The sequence below is a fragment of the Falco cherrug genome, chromosome 15, assembly GCF_023634085.1.
Source record: "Falco cherrug isolate bFalChe1 chromosome 15, bFalChe1.pri, whole genome shotgun sequence".
Taxonomy (NCBI): domain Eukaryota; kingdom Metazoa; phylum Chordata; class Aves; order Falconiformes; family Falconidae; genus Falco; species Falco cherrug.
Genome location: NC_073711.1, coordinates 10,136,844 through 10,160,697, shown reverse-complemented (window position 1 = coordinate 10,160,697; position 23,854 = coordinate 10,136,844). Strand labels below are relative to the sequence as shown.

General features: G+C 38.3%; 1 protein-coding gene across 3 annotated transcripts in view; it reads left to right on the top strand.

Annotated features, from left to right (window-relative positions):
* The window catches only part of AFF2 (ALF transcription elongation factor 2), a 351,494-nt gene that overhangs the window by 90,685 nt on the left and 236,955 nt on the right, over window positions 1-23,854 (top strand). For all 3 annotated transcript variants that reach the window (XM_055727794.1, XM_055727793.1, XM_055727795.1), the window contains exon 3: window positions 5,206-6,096. In XM_055727794.1, the coding sequence (XP_055583769.1) occupies window positions 5,206-6,096 (891 nt within the window). The remainder of the gene's footprint in view (window positions 1-5,205; window positions 6,097-23,854) is intronic.

Sequence of the window (23,854 nt, the reverse complement as noted above, 5' to 3'; positions counted from 1 at the left end):
CATGTATTGGCAACAATCATATACAGAGCATATGTTTTGTCAAAAAAATGAAGAATTAAAAAGCAAAAAATTTCCCTACTGATTTTCCTGAACAACTATTTTTATTTTTTTTAATTGCTTTTTACCTGCTTGGCAGAGAAGTTTGTCAGATCTGTGGGATTGAGCGAAGTATAATGTGTTACTATCCTAAAAAAGAATTGTAATTATAAAACGTGACAGATAAAAATTAAGAGGAAATTGCTTGCAAAAATACTTACATCTGTCTTAGATTTGCGAAACAAATTGAACCAAGACTGAATAGGAAAGCTAGGTCTTGCCTATATTTTACCTTATGGAGAAAAAAAAAATTACAAAGTGATAGGCTGGTATTTTCTTTCTAAGTTCTGCCTTGCTAAGAACCAGCCAGTACACTTTCCTAGGAACTAATGAAAGCTGGATCTAACTCTTAGGGGATATGTAGTGACTTGTATTCTAAAGCAACTGCAAAACTTAAATTCAGGAGTTTGTTCGTATTTATTCTAAAGTAAAATGAAGAAGCCATGAGGTGAGAACAAATGTGCTACATATTCAATTTAAATTCATTTTCCATTTTGAGATGAACAGATGTTTCTGTATGGGTGAAACTCGAGGCCTGGGCGCAGAATAAGCTGCGCCCATCTTTTTGTCTCTTCTGGTTGCTCTCAGTGGGACCTGGGTGAGATTAGACACTGTCCAACAAATTCAGCTGTGGTGGCCTGTGATAGGCGCAAGGTCCACATCCTCAGCTGGGCTAGCTCTTCTAATGAGCGTCAGCTCAAAGGATGGCTGATAAGTTTCTGAAAGGTCTGGGGATGTGAGGTGGGATGGAGACTACAGTGGCAAAGGGAAGATTGGTAGTATCAGGTCTCAGAAAATGGTCTCTTTTCCTTTCTTTTATTGCCAGATGTAGTGTCCTTAGTCATTTAACATTCTTTTCTCATTTACTTCAACAGTTAACCCAGAGAAGGGACTGTTGGGGTGGGGAATACCACCACTGCTGTTTTGACATTTTAAAGACTTGAACAACTGGCAACTGTTTTACAATCACCCTAAAGTTGGGGATATTAAAACTTGGTCAAAGAAAGGAGTCCAAATTTTCTCGTGGAGCTTACTGCCATTGTGTATCATTAGTGTGTGGAGTATCTGCGTCCATCTATCATGCATTCGCTCTAGCTGTTAGAGCATCTTTCTACCCCTCTGTCAAATAAAACATAAGTGATCATTATAATTTTGGACAAGCTCATGTTTTTACATTGATACTTTGTAGTGTATGTATGTGTACACATACATGAAAAGAGATATTTATTTCTGTGGGTGTATAAAATACATTTGTAGATGTTTATTAAAATATAAGAGTGTTCTTTTGAAGCGCCACTGTCTCATGTGGGGAAACAACACCTTTGACAATGTGATGATATCCAGCATTGTTTTGGGAAGGTTGGGCAGTGAGGGCTGTGTTATCCTTTAATGCAAGTGGGTTGCTGGTCTGGCCTTTGAACTCCGGTGCAACCTGCTAATGCTTGATTTTGCAGAAGTGATCAGAGAAGAGCCTGCAGTGTTATGACAACAGACATTTGAAAAAGCGGTGTCAGAGTTTTCCTGAGAGAAGCTGCAATTTTACTACTGAATTGTTGATACCTTTTAATGTTTTGAATTAGTAAAGAGTTTCAGAGATGGGTATTTTAGAGGGAACAGTAGGAATATTTTTGTTACTTTTCAAAGGAATTGTCTCAGAAGAGTTCAGCTTGAGAAAGAGAACCCAATGGGCAGCATTTCCATTGGGGAGCCTTTGGTGAATGTTAAATCATTTATCTTTTTCATGGTAAGGTAAAGCCCTTCCATGCTATTCAAGTTTAGCATAAAAAAGATCTCAGCTTCTAATCCATGGAGGTTAGTTTAACTATGAGGCATAAGAAAGTGAATGAATTATGAAACCTCAAGTTTCATACAAATTTTCACAAAACCCTTGTAAACTGGGCCTATAAGTTTGAGTGCATTAGTTCTTTTCTTTGTGAAACTATAATGCAATAGCTAGCTAGGAAATTAGTCTTCCAATAGGACTCTATTACAGCTCTTCTTTTGAAAGCAATAGAGGCAAATGTAGGAAGGTGTACATTTCCTAAATTAACAAGAGCCTAGAATGAGGGGGAGCACTACTAGCCATGAGTCACAAACCAGACATATAATTTATGGCTTGGAATACTCCGAAAATACTGCATTTCCTCGATAGTGGAAAAATTGTGGTTCAACATGCTGTTCAGAAAATAAATTGTACAGAAATTTCCTTTAAGGAATCAGCCAGTTATCCAGATATGAAGGCAGAAATTGCCCCCAAACTGGAAGTAACAAAGAGCAGCCAGAAATTATGATGGATTTTGTGTTTGTCTTGCTGGTATCCAGACTTGTTAAGAATACTTCTCATGAGAACCCTGAATTTGTTGAGGAAATAAAATAAAAACATTAATGATATGCTTTATGTCTTAAATGCAGGTAGTGCACTGCATTACACACCTGAGCTTGTTCAGGTTGTAATGAACAACTCTGGTGTTAGTTGTATGCACTCTAGATTGATTTAAGCATAAGCCACATGACTACTCGCATTCACTGTGTGTTTTTTGCTTTGCAATCTGGTCCAAAGGCCATTGAACAGAGTAATAATCCTTCTATTGACTTCAATAACTATTGGATATGGGCTTTAGTGCACTTAAAATATGCTAAGGATATTTAATTTAATCTCCATGATTTTCAGAAAATATTTTTTTTGTTATTAATGCCCCCAGTAAATGACTACAAATAATAATTCCTAACATTCATACAGTATAGTTTATCGCCAGAAGTGAACATTCTGCATGAAACAGAGTTAATATCAAATAAAAATTATATTTATTATTATGTGACATGTAATAGAAAATAATCTGAGAATCAGTTACCTCCAACACAAAAATGATTGAAAAACTCTACATTCAAATTAAAATACTGATTCCCTCTGTGAGGATCTAGACAGGAATCATTTAATGCTGTGATGTTGAAGTGTTACCGTGATGATATGTTGTCAGTACTTTTTTTTAAAAAACAAAATAAACAAAACAAACAAGAAACTTTTGCTTTCTGGAAAGTAAGCTAAATGCACCCTGGAAGTCTAGCTGAACCAGAGGTGAAGGCATTTGGTCAGGCATTTTTCAATACTTGGTTATTTCCTATGGGCTATCCCATAAGGAGTTAAAGTGTTTGGGGAAGGAGGAAACAGAACAAGTATGTAAGTGTTTAGACTTTGCATCATAATTCTTGCTGGGCCCTTAAGCACAATGGAATCTCCTTGTTTTAAATTGGGGGTTGAACAGAGAGAGTCTGGTTTTGGCTGCTGCCCAAACAGCTCATTGTGCAACTCAGTTGAAGGAGACTGCTCATATACAAAGACCTTATTCTTGGCTTAGCTAGAATATAATTTTTGCCACTAAAATGACCAACCTAGGGACTTGGTGAATAAAAGTGATTCGTGGTTCTCCACAACTGGGATTATTAACTGTGTCAGTTAGGAGCACTGGCAAAATGTATATAGGTGAGAACAACATTGAACAGTTAATTTTTAAATCACTGCCTTAGTGCAGTGGTAATATATGTTACAATCCCTGAGAATGGGAAAAAAGAAACTTGCATTTACTATCTTCTTTTTCAACATTTTTTATGACATGTGCAGTACTAAGGAAAAAAAAATATCTTTCTACAATATTCTCATCTCCTGACTAGTTCAGCAGTGGGTAGTATAAGCAGATATTTCAGGAGAAATCCATGCATGGATTTTTTTCATCACTCAAACTTCTACTTAATACTTCAAGAAAATTAAATCAGTGGCATGGTAGGGTACCTCGTCAAGAAATGGAGTGTGACACTCTCTAACCAAGCACAAGCTCATAGTGATGCCTTTTCCCATCTTTATGACCTAGTGTTGAGACATCTTTGGACTGTGGCACTGCTTGCTGTAGTGAGTGAAGAAACACCCCAAACATAAGGAGAAGTATAGTTGGCTGTATCCTGAAGTATCTTATGTACACTGCAACTTGGTCATGTAATTCCAGACTGTAGAAGTTAACTGTCTGCTTGAACAGGAATGACAGTTTTGCTTTGTTTTTTATCCTTTGAGTCTTGTAAATTAATAAGCATGGGGAATAAGATGTTTTTGTTCTCTGCTGGTCATTTCAGTGGAATATAAAGGTCATAAGAAGGCTGGTACTTTGTGTCTCTGTGGGGTGAGTTAGAACAGAAAGAGAGAGGAAATTAGCTGCTTATTAATTATAGCTTCCAGTTTATTTGTCCAGGTTTTTTACAAGTGAGAGGGAAAAGGAAAAAGAACAAAAAAAAAGCACTTCATGCTTCATAAGAAAAAGTATAATAGCACTGAAACACAGATGAGTCAGTATTTATTCAATAATTACTGGAATTCAAAGAAAAGCATGATTCATAAATACAACCAGCCTGCAGACAATGGAAGAATCCTGATAGTTAAGAATGTGGCAATCATGTCTATTTATGTTCTATAAGAAAATATTTTTGAATGATCTTTTATTTGAAGCTACTGTAGCATTTGAGTGGGTAGAAGCTTTTTCTTTTCTGGATTCAGATGGTAGATAGCTCAGGTCAATCTAAAGCCTCTATAGAAAAGTAATTGGAGTTACACTGGAGTGAAGAGTTTGGCGCTGTATGTTTATTACAGACTACCCAGCTTCTATTTATGGCAGGACTATGGGTCAAGGGGCTGATAGAGCAATAACATACTTAAATAAACTCTGTGATTGCAATTCAAATGCTCAGTAGCCAGTAATTGCACGTTCATGTTTTGCACGATATGAAATGTACAAGCCCAACATCTCTGACATAAACCCAGCTTATTTTGCTCCTAACATCCATAACTGATGCAATTTAAACACTTCTCTGAGAGCATATTTAAGAAAATGGGAAGCAGTATACAAGTGTTACTCATGCAAGCCTGTTTCAAGAGATTCTTTGAACACAGTTATTGATAGGTTTTTCTCACATAACATATGCAAAATGTAATTGAAATTAAATTAAATGTCAGCATGACACCATTAAACAGCTAACATTTGCCATCTTCTAAGACAACTATTCTGAGCAGTAACTTGTAATCGGAAATTTACTCACTCTTCCTCTATTTATTTTTTGATATTTTAGACAAATAAAGGCGATGCCCTTGCAAACCGTGTGCAGAACACACTGGGAAATTATGATGAGATGAAGGACCTCTTAACCAACCATTCCAACCAGAGCCACCTTGTAGGGATCCCAAAGAATTCTGTCCCACAAACACCCATTGACAAAAATGAACAGAACTTTTTCCCAGAACCAAGAAACAGGATGATCCCATCTCATCAGATTAGTGGCCATTCATCGACATCAATGCCTCCGCCTTCTTCATTGTCATCTAATTCTACTTTGCTACACAGTCACCAGAGCAGCAGGAAGTCGAGGACAGACTGGTCACGTGGTGGTCACAACTCTAGTGGGGCCCAGCCAAGCCAATCCAGTAGTCAGCAGAGTCGAACAAAGCATAGTTCTTCTCACGACCAGCCACAGGGCAGGTTTGAAGACCTTTATAATTGTCAGAGTGAGCAGCATAAAAGTGGAGGAACTGAGGAAGCAAATTCTATGGCAGCATCTTCACATTCGAGGAGGCATACTCATTCAAAGTTAGCACCTGGAGAACATACTTACAAAGAAAACAGTCATTCCAAGTCACCCACAGAGCTTGAATTTGTAGGTCATGGTCCTGGATCTCCACTTCCTTCCACTTCTTTGTTATCTGCGAACAACGGTCTTTCGACCCAGAACTTCCCACCAGGGCTTCACTGCAAAAACAGCATGGTCCAGCAAAAGCCTACAGCATATGTCAGGCCTATGGATGGTCAGGACCAGGTACCCAATGACTCACCTGAACTGAAACCTCCGATAGAAATTGAGAGTGGATATGGAAATCAGTCCTTTGGAACACTGCTGGAAGGAAAAGTGAACACGCCTAGTTCGAAGAACAAAGTACCAAAGCTCAACATTCCTCCTGTTAGTGAAGTAAGTAGTTTAAAATATTTCTCTCTAGTGCTGCTTGAGTATTTCATGCACTGAATATTTTTCTCTGGAAGTATGCAGTTCCATTTCCTGGAATTACAGTCTAAAACATTCCTTTTTTTTTTTTTTCTAGAATGTGCATGACTACTTTTGGCAAAGTTTATTGTGATAGTTCCAGTAGCAATATTTAATGAAGTTTTTAAAGCGCAGTTTGGAATACTAACATTGCTTGTTTCTGATTAATATTAAAAGGCTAGATCTCTTTTGGGTGTAATATGTTTATACCAGCTAGAATTCTGGACAGAGACCTCCAATATCTCAGTTCATCAGCAGTTTTCAATCTTGCATTTTTTAGGTAGGAGCCAGTTTGATAGGAAGATTGCTGTTTTAAACTCTAAGGAATAACTGCAGTGTTCAAATTTCAGTGGTACTAAATAGTTCTACCAGTAAGGAGTTTATTTGCAGAGTTTGCTAAATTCCTGTTGCTTTTAATGGAATTAACATGGCTTAAGTTCGGAGTAACGCTTATGAAAATGTGTCCCATTAAAGCTTTTATGCATTTTGAAGAGCTTTTAATATTGGGATTCAGTCCCAATCTCTGCTACCAACAGTTTAAGCTGTCGAATTTTGTATTGCTGGTCAGTACAGTGCTCCTCTGAGGAACATTTTAGTTGGTTCGTATTTGTGTCCATTCCAAGCACAGATGTATAATAAGGATACCAACTGAACTATTCATACTCTGTATAGTTTTTCTCTTATTCTGAGTTTTTTCTAAAGAAGTAACCTTTGCAAGGTAGGTTTATAGTGTACATATGAGCAGAATTGCAATATGAGTTTTTCATAGCTTTCTGTTTTCCCCAAAATATTTCCCTGCTTGGTAATATTTTTATACTAGGAATGAGGAGTAATGCATTCTTAAACCACTTTATTGCAAAAGGTCAGCTTTTTCTATTGGAATAATTGTTTCAAGCCAATAATTTGTTTGACTATTTAAAAACTTGATGTTATTTATTAACATTCCAGGCAGCAACAAAGACTGATGTGTTTTGCAGTAGAGCTTGGAATAATTTTCTGGGAACTGCATCTGAAAACAGTAAAAGGCCTATTTATATCAAGTGGAAGCTGAGGGTTGCTTGCAGATGGTGTTTTATTAGAAAATGTATTTGTTAATAAACGTAGCTTTGTACAAGATTACTTTACAGATGTTTCTGTTTATTTTTACCTTAGGTTAAAAATCTGCTGATGTAGAAGGCTTCATAGTCTGTTGCGATTTGTCGCTAGCATTGTTTGGCAAGTAAATAATTGCATACAAAGGAAATAATGATGTTGCAAAAGCAAATACATTTTTTCACTTTTGCCATCTATTAACACTATGAATCAATAGAGGCACTTTAAAGTGCAGCATTAGTATGAGGTGTTTTTGGAAATAAAGTGTACCTTTTGCAACTTGTATCAACTATTGAGAATGCATTTTTTCTTTCTTTAGTTTTTGAGTGAAAACCTGGTACTGTTGAAATCAATTGACTTGTTAGCAATTATTTTGGGGCACGGGATTTTACCCAGAGTCTTTCTGCATAGCTCTAAGAACCTCTGATGTGAATTGTTGGTTTTGGAAAGGTTCCTATTTGCACAGATGAAAAATTACATTGTGAATTTGTTGCTATAGCTGCTTTAGTTTATATCCTATGTCGTGAAAAGTATAGGTGTATAATTAATTTCATTTATGTTCAGATAAATGCTAAACTCTAGGCACTTTAGAAATGAATGCAGATAATAATCGTGTATTAAGAGCGAACAATAATCTGAAGAGGGAAAGAAAACCCAAAGCTGTGTTAAGGTGATGAATAACTTTCCAACACAGAACATATGACAATAGCCAGACCAATGGGCCCTTTACAGGCAAATCTCCTCCTGAGTTTGGAGGGTTTTTTTGCCTGTATCAGGACTGTGAACTTTGGCCCTCTGTGTTTTTCCACAGATGTGTATCCTGAGTTTGATTTACCCTGCGTTCAGCAATAAAACTCCTTCCAATCCAGCGTTATAGATAACTGGTTTAGTTTAAGCTTAATCAGAACTGACAGTGCACACCTGTGAAACCCATAACCTTTTCAGAATGGCTGCAGTGAGTGGCTCTGTTGTAATCTTTATACAATTGATGTGGAGGCTTACGATCCTTCAGTGGTGCTTATCAATTTATGAACCTTCCCTAGCCACCCCGAGCCGTAGTGATCTGCTTGAAACAATTTTGCTCCTGCTCCATAGGTTTCCATCCTAACACTGTTCCAGGTGGTGGTGGTGATCATCTTCATGCTAGCAGTAGGAAAGTTACTTCTCGAAGGCATTTCTCCGTAATTTGTTCTGCGTCTCTCCTGTATCTTGGAGTCCATTTTTTTCAAGTGGCTGAATGTACACATAGAGATTGTTCACCAAATGTTTTTCTCTCAAAATTTTGCATGCTCATAAGGTAAGGAATTCTGTTAAAATTCCTAGCTGATGGTCCTGCAATAACAGCATCTATTAGGACATGTAAAGTTGGAAAAGACCTTTTTTTGCTATCTTGAGGGGGAAGTGAATAAGTAACCAAATATTTGAACAAGCAGATTTAAAAGATGGGTTCAGACCGATGTGGAAATATGGTCTCATTTATCATGGCTTAATGGAATAGGATGTTGAGTGCCCTGGAAGCATTCTGCCATGTGTAAGGAAGTGATTAATTTTATAACATAATTTGTGTCACTTGAGGTGTGGCTCCAAGAATCTTTGTTCGTTCGCTGGGCCCAATTCTGCCCTCAGAGATGCCCATCCATCTTTCAGCTCCTCTGGAACGGACAACATTGTTAATGCCTTGCTGCTGGCATGTCTCCACTGTGCAACGGATTGTGGTTTAGTGATTTCTGAGTTTGTAGAAATTCATGGTAAGTTCACACAGACTTACCGGACGGGGTCAGGAGGTAGTGTTAGCAGCACTTATGCACCTGTGGACTAATCCTTGCCTCAGAGTGGATGCTGTCGTGTGATTTCCAGACCTTGACTCACCCCACGGAGCTAGTTCAGACCTGCCTGCGCTATGAGTGGCTGTTTCTGGGTGGGCAATGGGAACAGCAGAGCCCCTGTAGACTTCTTTATGATTTTGTGATCCTTTTGATTTCTTAAACCTTTCTCCTCTGTTTTACTTATCAATATTGCTTTCTAAGGGTGAAGGTAAAACTTTTTACCGTTTGGTGCCTTGAGTAAAACCCAATGAAACAACTAGCACCCAGGCTTGCCAGCCTCTGAGATTCAGAAACTGGGAAGCAGACCTTTCAGAACTGGGAAGTCACAAGGCCATCGTTTTTCAGGAGGACATTCAGAAATACACCAGACATCATGACATAGAATTGATAACAAGGGCCTTGGAGCTAAAACAGAAAAATTGACAGAAAGCCTCAAGCTGTAAACATTATTTCCTGTTCTTTTCTTATTGACTCATCTCTTTATTCTACATTTATATGCATACTTACATACTTATATATATATTAATTTTGAGCTTGCATTTAACATTTGGTGAATTGTGGCAAGCCTGGGACATTGCAAAGATCTTTTGTATTATGTAGCATTCCACCTACTTAAATTGTGTGATGGCAGATGATTGTTAATTACCCTTCAGAGAACTGCATAGTTAAATCCTTTGCATTTCTTGAAAAAAGTAGTGGCTAGAGACCACAATAACAGCTGAACCTCTCTCTACCGCATTAAAATCCAGAATCTTGATACATGCATGTATATTTAAACCTCTAGGAATCAGATGCTTACAAATTATTTCAAATTGACTAACTCGGCAGGAGGTAGCTGAAAGAAAGCCTGTACTTTTCAGGTTTGGCTCAAACACAAATTACTGAGAGTACTGAGTAAAGCAAAGGGGTTTAAGGTCTGCAGGAATATCAGAAGATGTGTTCCTGGAAAAATTTTATGTGCAGTTCTCCAGAACAATGCATGGATTTCCAATCAATGTTTAGAGACAGGAAATCAAGGGCAATTGAGATAATGTTTGATTGTCAAGGCAGAGTTTTTAAATCTTACTGCAAAATTGGCCTCATGTTCCTACAAAGCAGCAAATGCTTGTGTACCAAATTTTCACAAAAATACAAAGCTAGGAACAAATCCAAAAGGCCTACAAAATCTATGTCACCACCCACTTAAGTAATAAAAAATGGAGATCTTCTATTTTCACTTTACTTCTAGGAAAATATTTTGATGGGTTCAGTATACTGCAGAGTGATAAGCTTCTGTTACGTGTTTCAAATCATTCTGTTATCGCTGCATGTATTGATTAGCTTAGTACTTTCTAAGCTAGCTATAAAAAAGGCTGCTCTCTTTCTGCATTAAAGAGCAAGAAAAATTGACAGGTAGATAACCATATTGATTGAACCTAAATAGTAAATGCAGGAGGCTTATATATGACTTACAAAACTATAGGAACCAAAGCCAGTTTAATATCTTTTTTTTTTTTTAATTAAATGGAATGTAGATGTCTTTAATTAACCACCCCCACACCTTTTTTGATATACATGCTACTCTAGTTGCCAGCTATAGTATATTACCCATAGTTGTGGGCAAATCACTTTTTTCAGATGCAAGCTGTAGCTGTTCCCCAGACTTTGGGCTCTGAAAAATGGACTGAATCATGCATTAAGCTGAAATCCCTTTGCTTGGTTCATATTTCAAAAGTCTGAGGCCAGAAACAAACCCAAAGAGCAGTATTTCTTGCAGTATTACAGGTTACCGCCATATGTTTTTCATTTGTAAATACTGTGAGAAGTAATGTTCTTGTGATACTTCTAAATGAACACCATATGACACCACTCAGCTGAAGACCTCTTATTGTGGCCTTTGTAAGGCTACTGTCCGATTGCTTGGACAATTGCTAGCAAAGCTGTTTTGCAGCGATAGCAAGAGGACAGCTTGCCTGTTTAAAATCAAACATTAACAAACATAGTTAAGGCCTGATTTTGAATGACTGTGACCAATGGGACCTTTCCATTTCACATAAGGCTGTAGAACAGGGCACTTCAGCTCTGTTGAATAGGTGTGGTTAAAAGATCTGACCATGTGTATTTAGTTTGGGGAAAGAAGGTTTAGATACTTCTTTCCTATTGTGCATTTGTTAGTGGGGTTTTGGGTTTTAAGCTACTCCTTTTCTTGCTGGGAGGAAGAAAAAAAAAATCTCAGTGAAATTCAAGTACCTCTATTTATGAAGAGTCAGTCTCTTCAAAAGTGGTTTGTGTTGTTGGTTTGGTTGGTTTTTTTGGGGTTTTTTTGAAAGCTTTTTGAAATTCTCAGTGCCAAAGTAACTGCTTATGAGTGGCTTGTTATTGGTCCAAGCTAATTGTAAGAAATACTGTTATTCAAATGGTGTAATGTGAAATGCCACAAAGCAAAATGACCTCAGAGTCTTTGGGGAGAGTGGTAGAATATTAGGATTTGTTTTGCTTGAGCAAAGACGTGGAGGCATCATTTAATGGCTGCAGCGGGACTGTAGGGTGTATTCATAACTCTGCAAATAGATTCGGCGTGTGACTATGGGACAGGCGCTTTGGTATTTCTCAAAGTCATTACAGACAATTTAATTTGTACAGGTGTTTTAATCAAACAGAAGGCAGGAGTCTTTATCAATACTGTTCTCATTCTGATTGGTGGTCCTCAGTGCTTTGGTGCACTGCACCCCTGACTACAAAAGGGGATTATAATATTTGCTCTTCATCCTTAGAGGAATATCATTCAGATATCTGGTGGGAAAGTATTACTATGGCTACTTTTCCATAGATAAAACTGGATCTTTTCTGCTTCTTCCAATTAAGGAAAACATCACAAGCCATATAAAAACAGTGTTAAGTGTTGTGACTGGTAGTGTACTTTTTGAATAATAACCAGGAGTTGGTAAAGCTAATTTTTTCAGCATCTTGTTTCCATCTCTCTGGCATGCAATTGCATGAGGGAGGATGCTCTTGGAATCCTGATAGTCTGCTTAGTTGTCAGCTAATGAAGGTGTTCTTCTAAGACCAGTTTAGCAGGTGCAACCAAGTTGGAGCCTTTGCACTATTTGGTAATACTTTTCTGGAACATGTCCTGCTTTAATAAATATAATCTCTGTGAACTGTAAAACAAAGAATGCTCATGTAAGAAAAGATACGGAAATGCCGTTTTCAGGTACTTGAATTTTTTATGATGTGTGTTTTCACTCTGGGCTGTGATCAGCCCTCAAGTGAACAGCATGCATGCTTCCTACTGAGGACAGAATTGGCAGGTATTTGGGTATCAGCATTTGGCCTTCTGTGCTAGAATGAATAGCCATTTGTAAACTTCACCATCAGCTGTGTTAAATATTATTTTATCTGATGCGAACCTTTAAAGTAACAAACAGCTCGTTTGAAAGAACCTACCTGCATATTCACTGCTCTTTCCTGTCATAACTTTCAGGTATTTTTTCCACAAATTATTCTGTTCCTTTCTTTGCAGAGAGCACAGGAATTACAGTTTTAAATCATCTGATAACACAGAAGGCACGTGTGTTTTAAAGTACAGTCAAGAGAGTGTGCACAGATTTTTTGCATTGGCAATGACAGCTGTTGTGAATCATCACTGGGACTGAACCTGGGGCTTCTCAGGACAGCCTCTGCTTCTTGAGCAAGAGCTTGGACTCTTGCTAGTAGCTATAATTGGCTTTCTCCCCGGGCAAGTCATTTAGTGAATATGATGAAAACGTTACATCCAACAAGCACCTGTTAAAAGTATAAAAAGAGGCAGAAAGAAAATACAAGCTAATCAGTGGGCGTAAATGTAGACTCAGAGAAGAAAGTTGTAATCCTGGTGAAAATGGTAGTCAGGTAGAAAACTGGACATTGCTTTATCTGGTAGGCATAGATCAGTAAGAAACAACTGGAATGCTTTTTTGCAGACGGCAGGAATCTGGGTGGCTGAATGGTGTGGAGGCTGTTGTTATTAGATGTTGTAGAAGCAATAGGAAACCAAATACAAACCACTGTTCAGATGCTGTGTTAGCAGTCGGGACTGAAGTACGGCTAGCAAAAGGTAAAGCGAGAGGGGTAGTATCATATATTATCAAGCAGAATGAAGATTTACAAAGAATATTGCAACAAGTGAAATAAGGCCTAGGGAAAGAATAAGAAGAAAAGGTTACTTAAGCGAGTGAGGGAGATGTAGGTGTGATCTGAACATACAGCAAACCTTTGTTCAGCTTTCAGTAGGAACATGCTGACCATGAAGCAGAGTGGAAGAAGAGACAGTGGAAGTAAGAACAGGGAAACTGGACTCACCGTAGGGCAAAGGGGAGCTACAGTACTCAGGTATAGTCATCTTTCTGGTGGGAAATGCAAGAGCAGAAATGTTTAACTGTTCTTAAGCTCATCAAACTCCATCTTGTGAAAAGCTGTATGCAAGATATGAGCAATTATCCCAAGATCCTGAAGGCAGCCACCTCCTGCTCTGTGTTCTTGTATTTTTATATGCATAAGATGCTTACTTGCATGCATACCTCTGGGTATTTTGTATGCTTAGTTTGTTGATGTGCAGAGTTATAGTCAGATTTTAAACCATTAGAGGAATACCATATGAATCATATTTGTAACATACCTTCAAAGTGTGAAAATCAGAGGAGGGTCTTATATGAGCATGTCCGGCTTTATGGCCAGAGCCACCCCACTATAGGCTGGTAGCTCTGATTCAAGTATGGAAAAGCATTTAGGAGCTGCAAGTGAAAACATCATATGGGAATACTTTAATAAAAAAAACAGAGTGAAAGAAAGTTGAACATATAACTTGGCAACTCTCCATGAACTGCAGATATAGGTTAAAGTTATTTAGTTGGCAGGCAATTGCTAGTGTATTAGCAATGTTGGGGAAAAAAATCTAATTTCTGTATTTTGGCTTGTGCAGTAAAGAAATTCCTCCCACATAAATATGTTCATTTCACCTTCTGGGAAGTAAAGAAAGGAAACTGTAGCTGCAGTCTGTTATTTAATCTTCCTGAAATTAGCATTTGGTGCTCAGGAAGATTGAAAGATTTAATGCCAATGCCTTCCTCAAAAGAAAGGAATGACACACCACATATGTTTTAGTACTGGTTAGACTGTTAAATGGAATTAATCAAAATCCATGTTAAAATATTTCCATGTGTTAATTAGCAATGGTTTGGAACATTAAAATACATATTGGCTTGGGAATAAATTAGTGAAGAAATATCAGATTGAGTTTGTGGGCTTTTAATTGCAACATAATATACTGTGTGTTTTAGAAAGGTAAATGTAAATACACTCCTATGAAACGCTGTGGCAATGTGCTTTTAAAAACGGTGTAATAAAACAATCTAAAACAGCCTTTTGTTATGGCAGAGAAAGTGATACCATTTCCCATTTTAAAAGAAACATTAAATCGTTCCCTCATATAATAAAGCAAGAGAAAAACAATTTTAAAATGCCGAGAGTTTCATCTCAGGCCAAAGGAAGTTTTAAAATTTCTCCTTTGAAAATCATGATGATGTAGCAAGTACCAACACCAGGTCTCCTGTTGTGAGTAGAAGAGTTGACTTTTGCCTTTCGATTCCTGCTGGGTCACTGCAAAATTTGTTTCCCATTCCCTCATGCTGAGTCTTGAAAGCAGCAAAATAGCATAAATTTAGTTAAGTATGTAAATGAGACTGAACAAATGGGTATATTCACACTCTTAAATTAATACACACAATGAAGATAGAGATATCTATGGTAGCATTATAGATCCCTAACTCTTCACGGAGAATAGAGGGCATGGTTGGCCCACAGAGTAGGGAGGATCTCCTTCTCTTCCTAGGGAGGGAGTGACCATTCTTTTCCATGACAAAAGAATATGTAGAAAACACCTCCAAGAGGTTTTCTGAGGTTGCGTTCCAAGGCTGGTCTCCCACTATCACATTGGTGAGCGTGATTTTGTGTACAGCTGGTGGAGGGCACTTACGAAGAAGGTAGGTGTTGATCTTACTTTTTTTCTATGGTTGTTGTTCAAGCAGCCATCTGTAAAATAACATGGAGTGTAAATAAAAGATTTGGGAGCAGAGGGAGGAAAAGGCAAGTTAAGTACAGATTCAGTCACTTTCCAAGCTAATAAGCCTATTTTATTTTGGATTCATATAAAGATCTCTGATAGGAGTCATTGATCATAGGTGTAAGCCTCAATCCCCATTAATACTGCCAATTAATACTGCCAGTCTAAACATATTTCAGTTAATATATGCTGTTTTCCCTTGCACGCTTCCTCAGAATAATTTCCCATTGTTATATCCCCCAGACGTGTAAACTCATTGGGTTATATTTCACTGAGCTGCAAGCTGTGACACTTAAATCCACAAGACAAGCTGGCAATTACTTCTGCTGTTTGTAAATATCCAGGCACCCATTTACATTTGCCAGTATTTTAAATATCAACATTGAGATAATTCTTTCTTAAATATGTTAAAACCCTGACGTGTACCCTTTGTAAACTTAAAAACCCATAAAGATCTGCAGGTCACTTGGAGGAGTCAGGATTTGGATTTTATCACTTACACTTTACCCTGAATGAAAGATCTCATGTCCTGGTCAGTAACCTACAGCTGTGGGGTTTAATCCTTTTTGATGCGAAGAAACCCTGATGTCCATGTCATTAGAACCTAAAAACTTCCCAAAAATATATATAATTTCTACTAGCACATGATAATGGCACTTGAATGTGCTTGATTTTTAGCCTTGCTTTATATCCAGGATTAGCTTTCTTAAGTGGCTTCCTTATGAAGTCAACTTCACGGTATATTTTGCATTGGGAAGAAAGAGAGATTGTAACATCTTCCCTTTCCACCAACACATGCAGTTACTCATTGACATGAAATATGGCACAAATTTAGCTAGGGAAATATTAAAAAGAGTAATTTTTATTCAAAGCAATTATCCTAGCAACCACATCATTTGCAGCACAATACCATGATCGCAAAGGTCACCATTTAACATGGTTTCATGACGAGGACCACGCATTGTGGTGTCATAGACCACAAATGGTTTGCAGATCCGAGTTTGCAAATTAGGGATTTAGGGCTTTGCCAATATTTCTGAAAGAAAAACTTTACCATTAAACTTTCCTAAGGTCTGTGGAGTCACAAAAGGCCAATGAGGGGATATGCACTGTCTGTGCCAACGGTTGATGATTTTGCATTGTTGTAAATTATTTCTTCCACCACCAGATGGAAGATGAGTGTGCAGAGTAGGGTGGTGGTGAGGCTGCATTCAAAAAGTTTCCTCATGTAAATGCAAATAAATTTAAATTTAAATACCAGTAAATTCATACTTTAAACTACTGTTGTCTTTTCCCCTCCTTGTAGTGGAGTGATAAACTACTTCTTGCCAGTTCCTTTAAATGTAAAATAGCTGATTCACTGTACTCTAGATAAACAAAATAAACCAGATTGAGGAGCAGACCCTTCTGTAAGGGGTGTAGAGGTGATCATAAAGTACAACCAGGTTAGGTCTGTCTCACCCTCTGATGTTGGCATTACTGTGCAAGTAATCCCTATAATTCCACATGAGGACTAAGGCTTTCTGATTTTGAATAGAAGCAGCAAAACTGGACCATAAATGACTAGTCTGAATAAGACTGACTTAGGACTAGCAGCAAGAGTAGGATGTAGCAGGAATACAGAGAATTACTGCTCTTCAGAGGAGAAGAAAAAAAAGCATTTGCAAATGCTGTTTTCGTAAACACATTTTATTAAGATGTAAATGCACCTGCATTTCATCAAGAAAATTGTTTGCTACAATTTTTAATATACTTTGATATATTGAATAAATTTGATTTATTTTGATAATATTTTTTCCTGCTTTTATTAGTATTCTACATACTTTAAGTGCCTAGCCCCAAGTATCAGATCTTGTGAGAGATGGCCTGTTTACTTGTAATTCTCATCCTACCTTTTCAGAACGAGTATTTTAGCTATAATGAAGACTTCAGATAATCAACCAGATTTCAGATGTTTAGCCAAATCAGAAATATCATATTACTATTGACTTTGCTTGGCTACATGAGCCAGGTGCTAGAAAGAAAAAGGGTGCATTTCTGTTAGCATTTTAGTTTATCTTAGGAGAACGCTTTGGAAACAAATCTGATCTTTTTGGCTCATTGGGGAGTGGTTTCAGGATGTATGAACTAATTTTCTTTAGCTTGAAAGGAAAACAAGAGAAGCTCTGCAGGGGTGCCTGTGACGTGCACCAGGTGCTCTCTGATGCTTAGGATAAGTCAGACTGGTGCCACACAGCCCATTCTCTTGCCTCCTCTTCCCCAAGATGCACACAGTGTGTTCACTGCCTTCTGGCACCAACTCTTTCTCTGTACAGATAGACTTCTATTGTGCTCACTTAGTAGCCTAGATAGGGCTTAGTTCTGTGGCATTGGGACAGGTGGTGACCTGGGATAAAATTAACTGTCATAGTGTTATAGAAATGGTAACTGACTTCTATAGCTTGCCTATAAGCACTGTAAACCCTTGTATGAGCAGGTGGCAATAACGGAGAAGACCCTGCCTTCTCCACACCATGGGCTGAACCTCTACCAGGGACAGCCTAAGTCAAGCTCTTTGAGAAGGGAAAACTTCTGTAAGTGATGGAGGCAACTTCCATAACTAAGCACTTTAAAAGCGAGCTTATTTTTACAGCCTAGCATGGGAGATTTCCCATAACAAATCTTCCATGTGGTTTCAGAAGTGGGAGCCCAGAACAATTCTCCATGTTCTTGGCTGCTCCAGTCATTTTGGTTTCTAGGGTGAAGCACATGTCAGGTCACTGAAGGACAGAAGGGAACAGAGGCATGAACAAAGAGAGGGATTTCCCCTTTCATTAGCCACAATAAATATGTTCGTTCAAGAACAAATAGCTGGAATAAGAAGACGTGCAGCTCTGATACTGAAGAAAAGGCTATTTTTCTCAAATACATAGGAAATACCGTTCACAGATAAACCATTTCAAGGACTGTTCTTTAACAAGGCCAAGTTTATTTGGGATACTGACTACGTAAAAGGCCCTGTATTTAATTATTTTTCCCATTAGCTATCATGGGGCACTGCATGGTGAGTAAAGATGCGATTGCAGCAAGCTGGGCTAAACTACTTCAGCACACTACAGTGCTTTACTGCAAGCTACCTTGGCCTTTGGTGCTGTCAGAAATCCTTACTGAGTGGGATTTCCAGGTCTAAAGTCAACAGTCGGAGACAAAAGAAGAGATGCTATCTCTGTGGCATGACCTTAATAAAAAGTTTGCTTGAACATGACTCCCTTATGATAGCAAACCTGTGTATAATGGTGAGAGTATTTATTTGGCACTCTCCAGGATTACCCATGGTGTTTTGTTGTAATTGTGGAGAGAGAGAGAGAAGTCCAGAGAAAGATCAAGCCTGTGGCGGTGGAGCGTAGTGGGGGTACTTCCATTGTTGTCCCATGTAGAGAGCTGGCACAGGGCACAGAAAGAGAAGTGGGTTTGCTTTCACCAGTAGACTTGGAGCCCAGGCTGAAAGCAACTCTATAAGTAAAAATGTGACAGTTTGTGTTGGCAAAACAGGAGACTTGATCAAGAGCAGCCAGAACCGAAGGCATGAGCTCCAGCAGGAGCCTGTGGCAGAGGACACGGGGGAACACCTAAAATGTGCTGAGGGTGCATTTCCTGACTTTCCCAACTGCTACAGCCTCTGTCTGGGATCTTCCAGAACCAGGCCATTTCTTCTTCATGGGGTTCTTGCAGATCTCTTCTTACTCCCCTTTCTGTGGCTACCTGTTTCTTCAAAGTTCAGGAAGCAAAGTTGACTTCTGCACTGTGTGAACTTGAGTTTTTTGCAGACATTATAGATGATTGCTTTTCTGGCAGTGATGTCATCAGTTTGTTTTCTGTGTGTGTGTGCAAATGTACAAACCTAGATGTAAAATTATAGATCAGCAGGTACCTACAGTCGTATGACCACTTAGATCTATATCCACTCTTGCAATACAGAGGCTGAACAGTTTTTCCCTGGCACAATGCTGTGGTTTCATAATAGCTCGCACATGACAAAAGTGGAAAGGAATTACATATTTTGTTGCCTCCTCTCCTGTGAACATAAAGCCACGTGGAGATCTTCACTGCATCTGGTTTCTGATTTTGGCCCTGAATACAGACAAATATCACAGGCCCAAACAATTGTTGTTTTTGGTCCTCCCGCCAAAAGTGAGACCCAAGGGAATCCGTTTTCAGCTGAATGCTCTGTGTTCTGTTCAATGCTTAAATTTACTGGCATTGCTTGCTTGTCTCTTGCTGAGTGGGATCACACAATTACTTCTTAAGTTCCTCTTTGTTCCCCCAGCTACTTTCACACTTAGTCCCTCTCAAAATGAAGCAAAATCAGCTTTGCCCAGAGTGCTGGTGTCCCACGGCTCCCAGCACTTACTGTTCCGTCTGCCGTGGGGCAGGGTGTGGGTCTGCGGTGTGGGAGCTGGAGGAGGGAAGGTGGAGAAGAGTTTGACTTGTCGATCACAGTGTAGGGACAAAAACTGTGTGCCTCAGGAGCTGGAGGACAGGAAAGGAAGACAGTGCAGTCCCTAGGTGGAAAAGCACAAAAGTGAAGGCATGAGTGCATGCTTTAGTGGATGTGACAGAAAGATAAGGGCCTGAGAAGGGGAAAACTGCAAGGGAAGAGCAAGGCAAGTATTTACAGGTGCAGGATGCTGGACTCTGGCTGCCCAGAAGAAGCAGCAGCAAGAGTGCCCACCTGGACTAGGGAAAACCTGGAGGATATTCTCTTGGCTGACTTCTCAACTGTCTTAGCCTCTTTACTATGACTTGTCTGCACTGTTGCGGGGAGTAACAGTGACCACAATAATGTGTTATAATGTGTTTTTAGATGAGATGACTAATGCATCCACTGTAAGGAGAGGTAAGCTGACCAGGAGACATCTGCCCAACTCCAGTTTCCTTTTCTATACCTTCAGATGCATGTTGCAAATAGCTGTGGCTGTGATAGCAGCACAACCTGTACTCTATTGTCATAGGACAGCCTGAACACTTTAAGTGAGTGCTAGGTACCCAAGAAGCAATCCAGAATCTTCTGTTAGGAAGCTCTGAGTTAGCAAGCTGCTCTTGAACCTTGAGGTGATGATAGTACACCATGTATAAGGTGTAGAACCAAAGCTTCTGTATTGTATGTGTATAAGAGAAAGTATTCAACTGTGTTCTCCCACCATTTTTCATGTATTTTTATGGTGGTGATGGCTGGACTTTGCATGTGGATTATTGTAATCCTACATCCTTGTAGCAAAGTCTTACTTTGGATTGACTGTCAAATCGGGCAAAGAACATAGCAGGTATTTTGGAACAGTGTTCTCCTTTGTGAGTGATTGCTTTCTGTCTGCTCTGAGGAAAAAAGAAAAAGCCACATGACTGCATTTACCACAGCTCTGTGTCTGAGCTAATAAACTGTGCTGAGAACTTCAGCTCAGGTTTACACTTTTTTTTTTCTCCAGCCTGAAACACAGGCTGAGATAACTCAGGTCTTCTCACAATAGACAGCACAAATATTCCCTGAAGGGGTTCCAAAATTTTCAAGGCCTAGATAGCTACAGCAAGAGTTTGTATGTGCGTATGAAAATATATACAATATAGGATGTGTATAAAGCCATTTGAAAATCAAGCAAAATGTGCGCATGGCTTTATTGAGAAATATTATCTTGAAAAAAATATTTGGAAAAGTAGTGTTCCTTTTTTTAAAAAAAAAACCACAAACACAAAACCCAAACAAACAAACAGAAAAAAACACCAACAAAAAGCCAACACTGGGATTTTTGCATGTGGCTGTTATGCAAGTCTCCTTAGAGATTACCTTTGACACTGGGCTTTTAAAGTTGCAGCATCTTGTGTAACATGCTTGCACAACAAGCGCTGCACTTCATAGGCAGCAGGTTTAGACCCAAGGCAGTAAGCAGTGATGACTGCCACTGACATTGTCTGCAGCATTTTGTGAGAATGTTCTGAACCATTCCAAAACTGAATGATAGAAAATGGAGTAAAGGAGACTGCTGGGAAAAAGGAAAAAAAAAAGAAAAATCCCCACAGCACATCAGTCTTGCACATTTGGCTTTAAGTAAAATAGATTTAAGTAATTATTTCAAAATCTGGTGTCTAAGCTTTTGAATTTATTTAGTAAAAAGGAAAAATCAATGCATTTTCTCCAGGAGGATCAATTTGTGCTTCTGCCAAAGTCAGTGCAATTTTTATTTTTGGGTTCAATGGAAAGATTTTTTGGCCCTTTATAATTAAGGTTAATAGATGAAAAGTGCTCTACACTTTTCCTCCCTGTCATACATCGATGCCTATTCTACAGTGTGCCGAACAGTAAGACCCAGATATGATCTACTCTTCTGCAGAGATTTTATTTTTAAGGACTGAATTCAAACACACTCTTGCTTATAGAAAATTTGTCATTGACTTCAGCAGTGTTTGGATCAAACCTGTAAAAATAAATTCAGAAAGAACCACTCTGAAATTAGCACGTACAGGTGACAACTGCATTATAGATTGGACTGGACTGAGTATTTGTGCTGTGTTCCTATGTAGCACGTCAGAACACCACAACTTTCACTGAAACAGGCTCTTGGGAAAATAAGTGGAGACATTTCCAAATACTATAGCAGCCTCAGTATTCATACATAATAAACCCAGCTTCTGTAAATAACTCATTTTATCTGTCAAACATTGTAGGCACATATGCCACATTAACTGTCACTGGGGTCGTAAATAAACAATGTATCTGTCTACACATTACTTATGTCTGGGGGGAAATGAACAAGTACACAAGAAAAACAGTAAGGAACGTATTTTAATTGTAAAATAAAATGTTGGTGTTGCTATAGCTAATTATTTTAGATACATCTGAACTTAAAAATACAGTTAGTAATTCAACACAAGATGCAAATGGGTAATATGCAAACAAATTCGAGTTAATAATGTATCCAGTATGTATTTATCAAATGCATGTATACTCCCAGTCATTCAAGTACAACTCGGGGCACATTTTGACTCTTTATTCTTAACGCAACAGAAAACAGCTCCCTCACCGAATGCACAGGCAGAGTTTGGAGCCACAGGAGTGTCTGTAATGGATGCTCTAATGATGTTTGACTTTGTAGCTGGAATCTTCTCACAATGGCATTTGCAAATTTGGCTCAATTCCATCAGAATCAATGGTGTTTTCTGTATGTAACTATATAGCATTTACATTTGGGTTCAGAGTGCAGGTCTGGATTCTGGTTTACTGTATATCAATGAGCCAAACGAATCTCTTTAACATTGTCACAATGGACTGTCCTTTCTAATAGTCTGATTACGTGATTTCTGCTTAGCAGTCTGTGCTGTACCACTTCTTTGTGATTGTGTATAGGCACCAGAGATAGCAGGAGACTTCTAATGAGATGCCAAAATATCAGGAGTCTGCCTTTGACCACTGGAATATCTTGGTTGTTCAGATATGTTCTTACACTTTTAATTTTGTTTTCTGTAGGCAGCATTGTCACTTAAATGACCAATTTCCTAGCCTTTCTTAAGAATAATTTCTTTCTTTATGTATGTTTGAAAACAAACAAATCCAAAACAAACCAACCTACAGATTCCCTTCAGTCCCTTATAAATTTGTTGTACTTTTTTGAGGGGAGAAAGTTCATCAACCAGCTGGGTATGGATAAGGATAACAGGCTTGATTTATGATAGAGTAAAATTAAGTTAAGTTCTGTCTGAGCCAAAGTGATAGTAGATCTTATATTGTTAGATGTTACTATCATTATTAATTATAGAATTATTATGATTTAATGTCTGTACTAACTGCTAATACTGCAAGAGAGACAATGCTTTAAAACAAAACAAAAGCCTTTATAAACTCTGTTGATTAGCTAAAATTCACCTTTTATATTAATAGTGTTTTACCTAAGCTAATGAGCCAGAATATTAAGATTTAAGACATTAGTGCTATTAATGTAATAGCTAATGATGATGAAACTCAGCCTTTAGGTATTTCCATGGATCTCTTGGTAACTTATGAATGGGCAGAAGCTGACCCTACATTTTTTGCTAAAACACCAAAATACCACAATAAAAAACAAAGATACAGTTAATACTGGGATGATTAAGTCACAAGGTAGTTACATCTATGAAAAAACCCATACTTCTGCTTGGCATACATATAGCAAGAATTCATTGTGTGCATCCATGTGTATTTCCTTTCACATTTTTAAATATCTGATAAGTTGTTTTCCACTAAGTACAACATTGCAAATGGCATGCTAGAAAGCACATTTGATCTGTAAGGAGCTCTTGTTGCTGGATTTAAACAGCACAGCAATGAGAAGAATGCCATTGCAGACACCTCTTGTTAACAGCCCTTCTGACAGTGCTTAAGTTCAAATTAACTGTTCTGAAACTGAAATTAGAGTCAAATCTGATGTGAGCCAATTTACTCTGGACAACAGTCATGGGCAATGAAAAGTGTTCTTCTAGATTGCTGTTTAAATCGGATCACTATAGCTCCCTCGGTGGGAAAGTAGTGCAGAATAACAATGGCCAGCAGCTAAATGTAATTTAATTATTGGGTTTACATATTGGTTAGTTCCTGCATTGTTTAAAAAGAAACATTTTCCAGCCAGGTGTACAATGTCTGGCCAGTGTTAGAAATCATTATAAAAAGCTGGAGGAATAATAGACT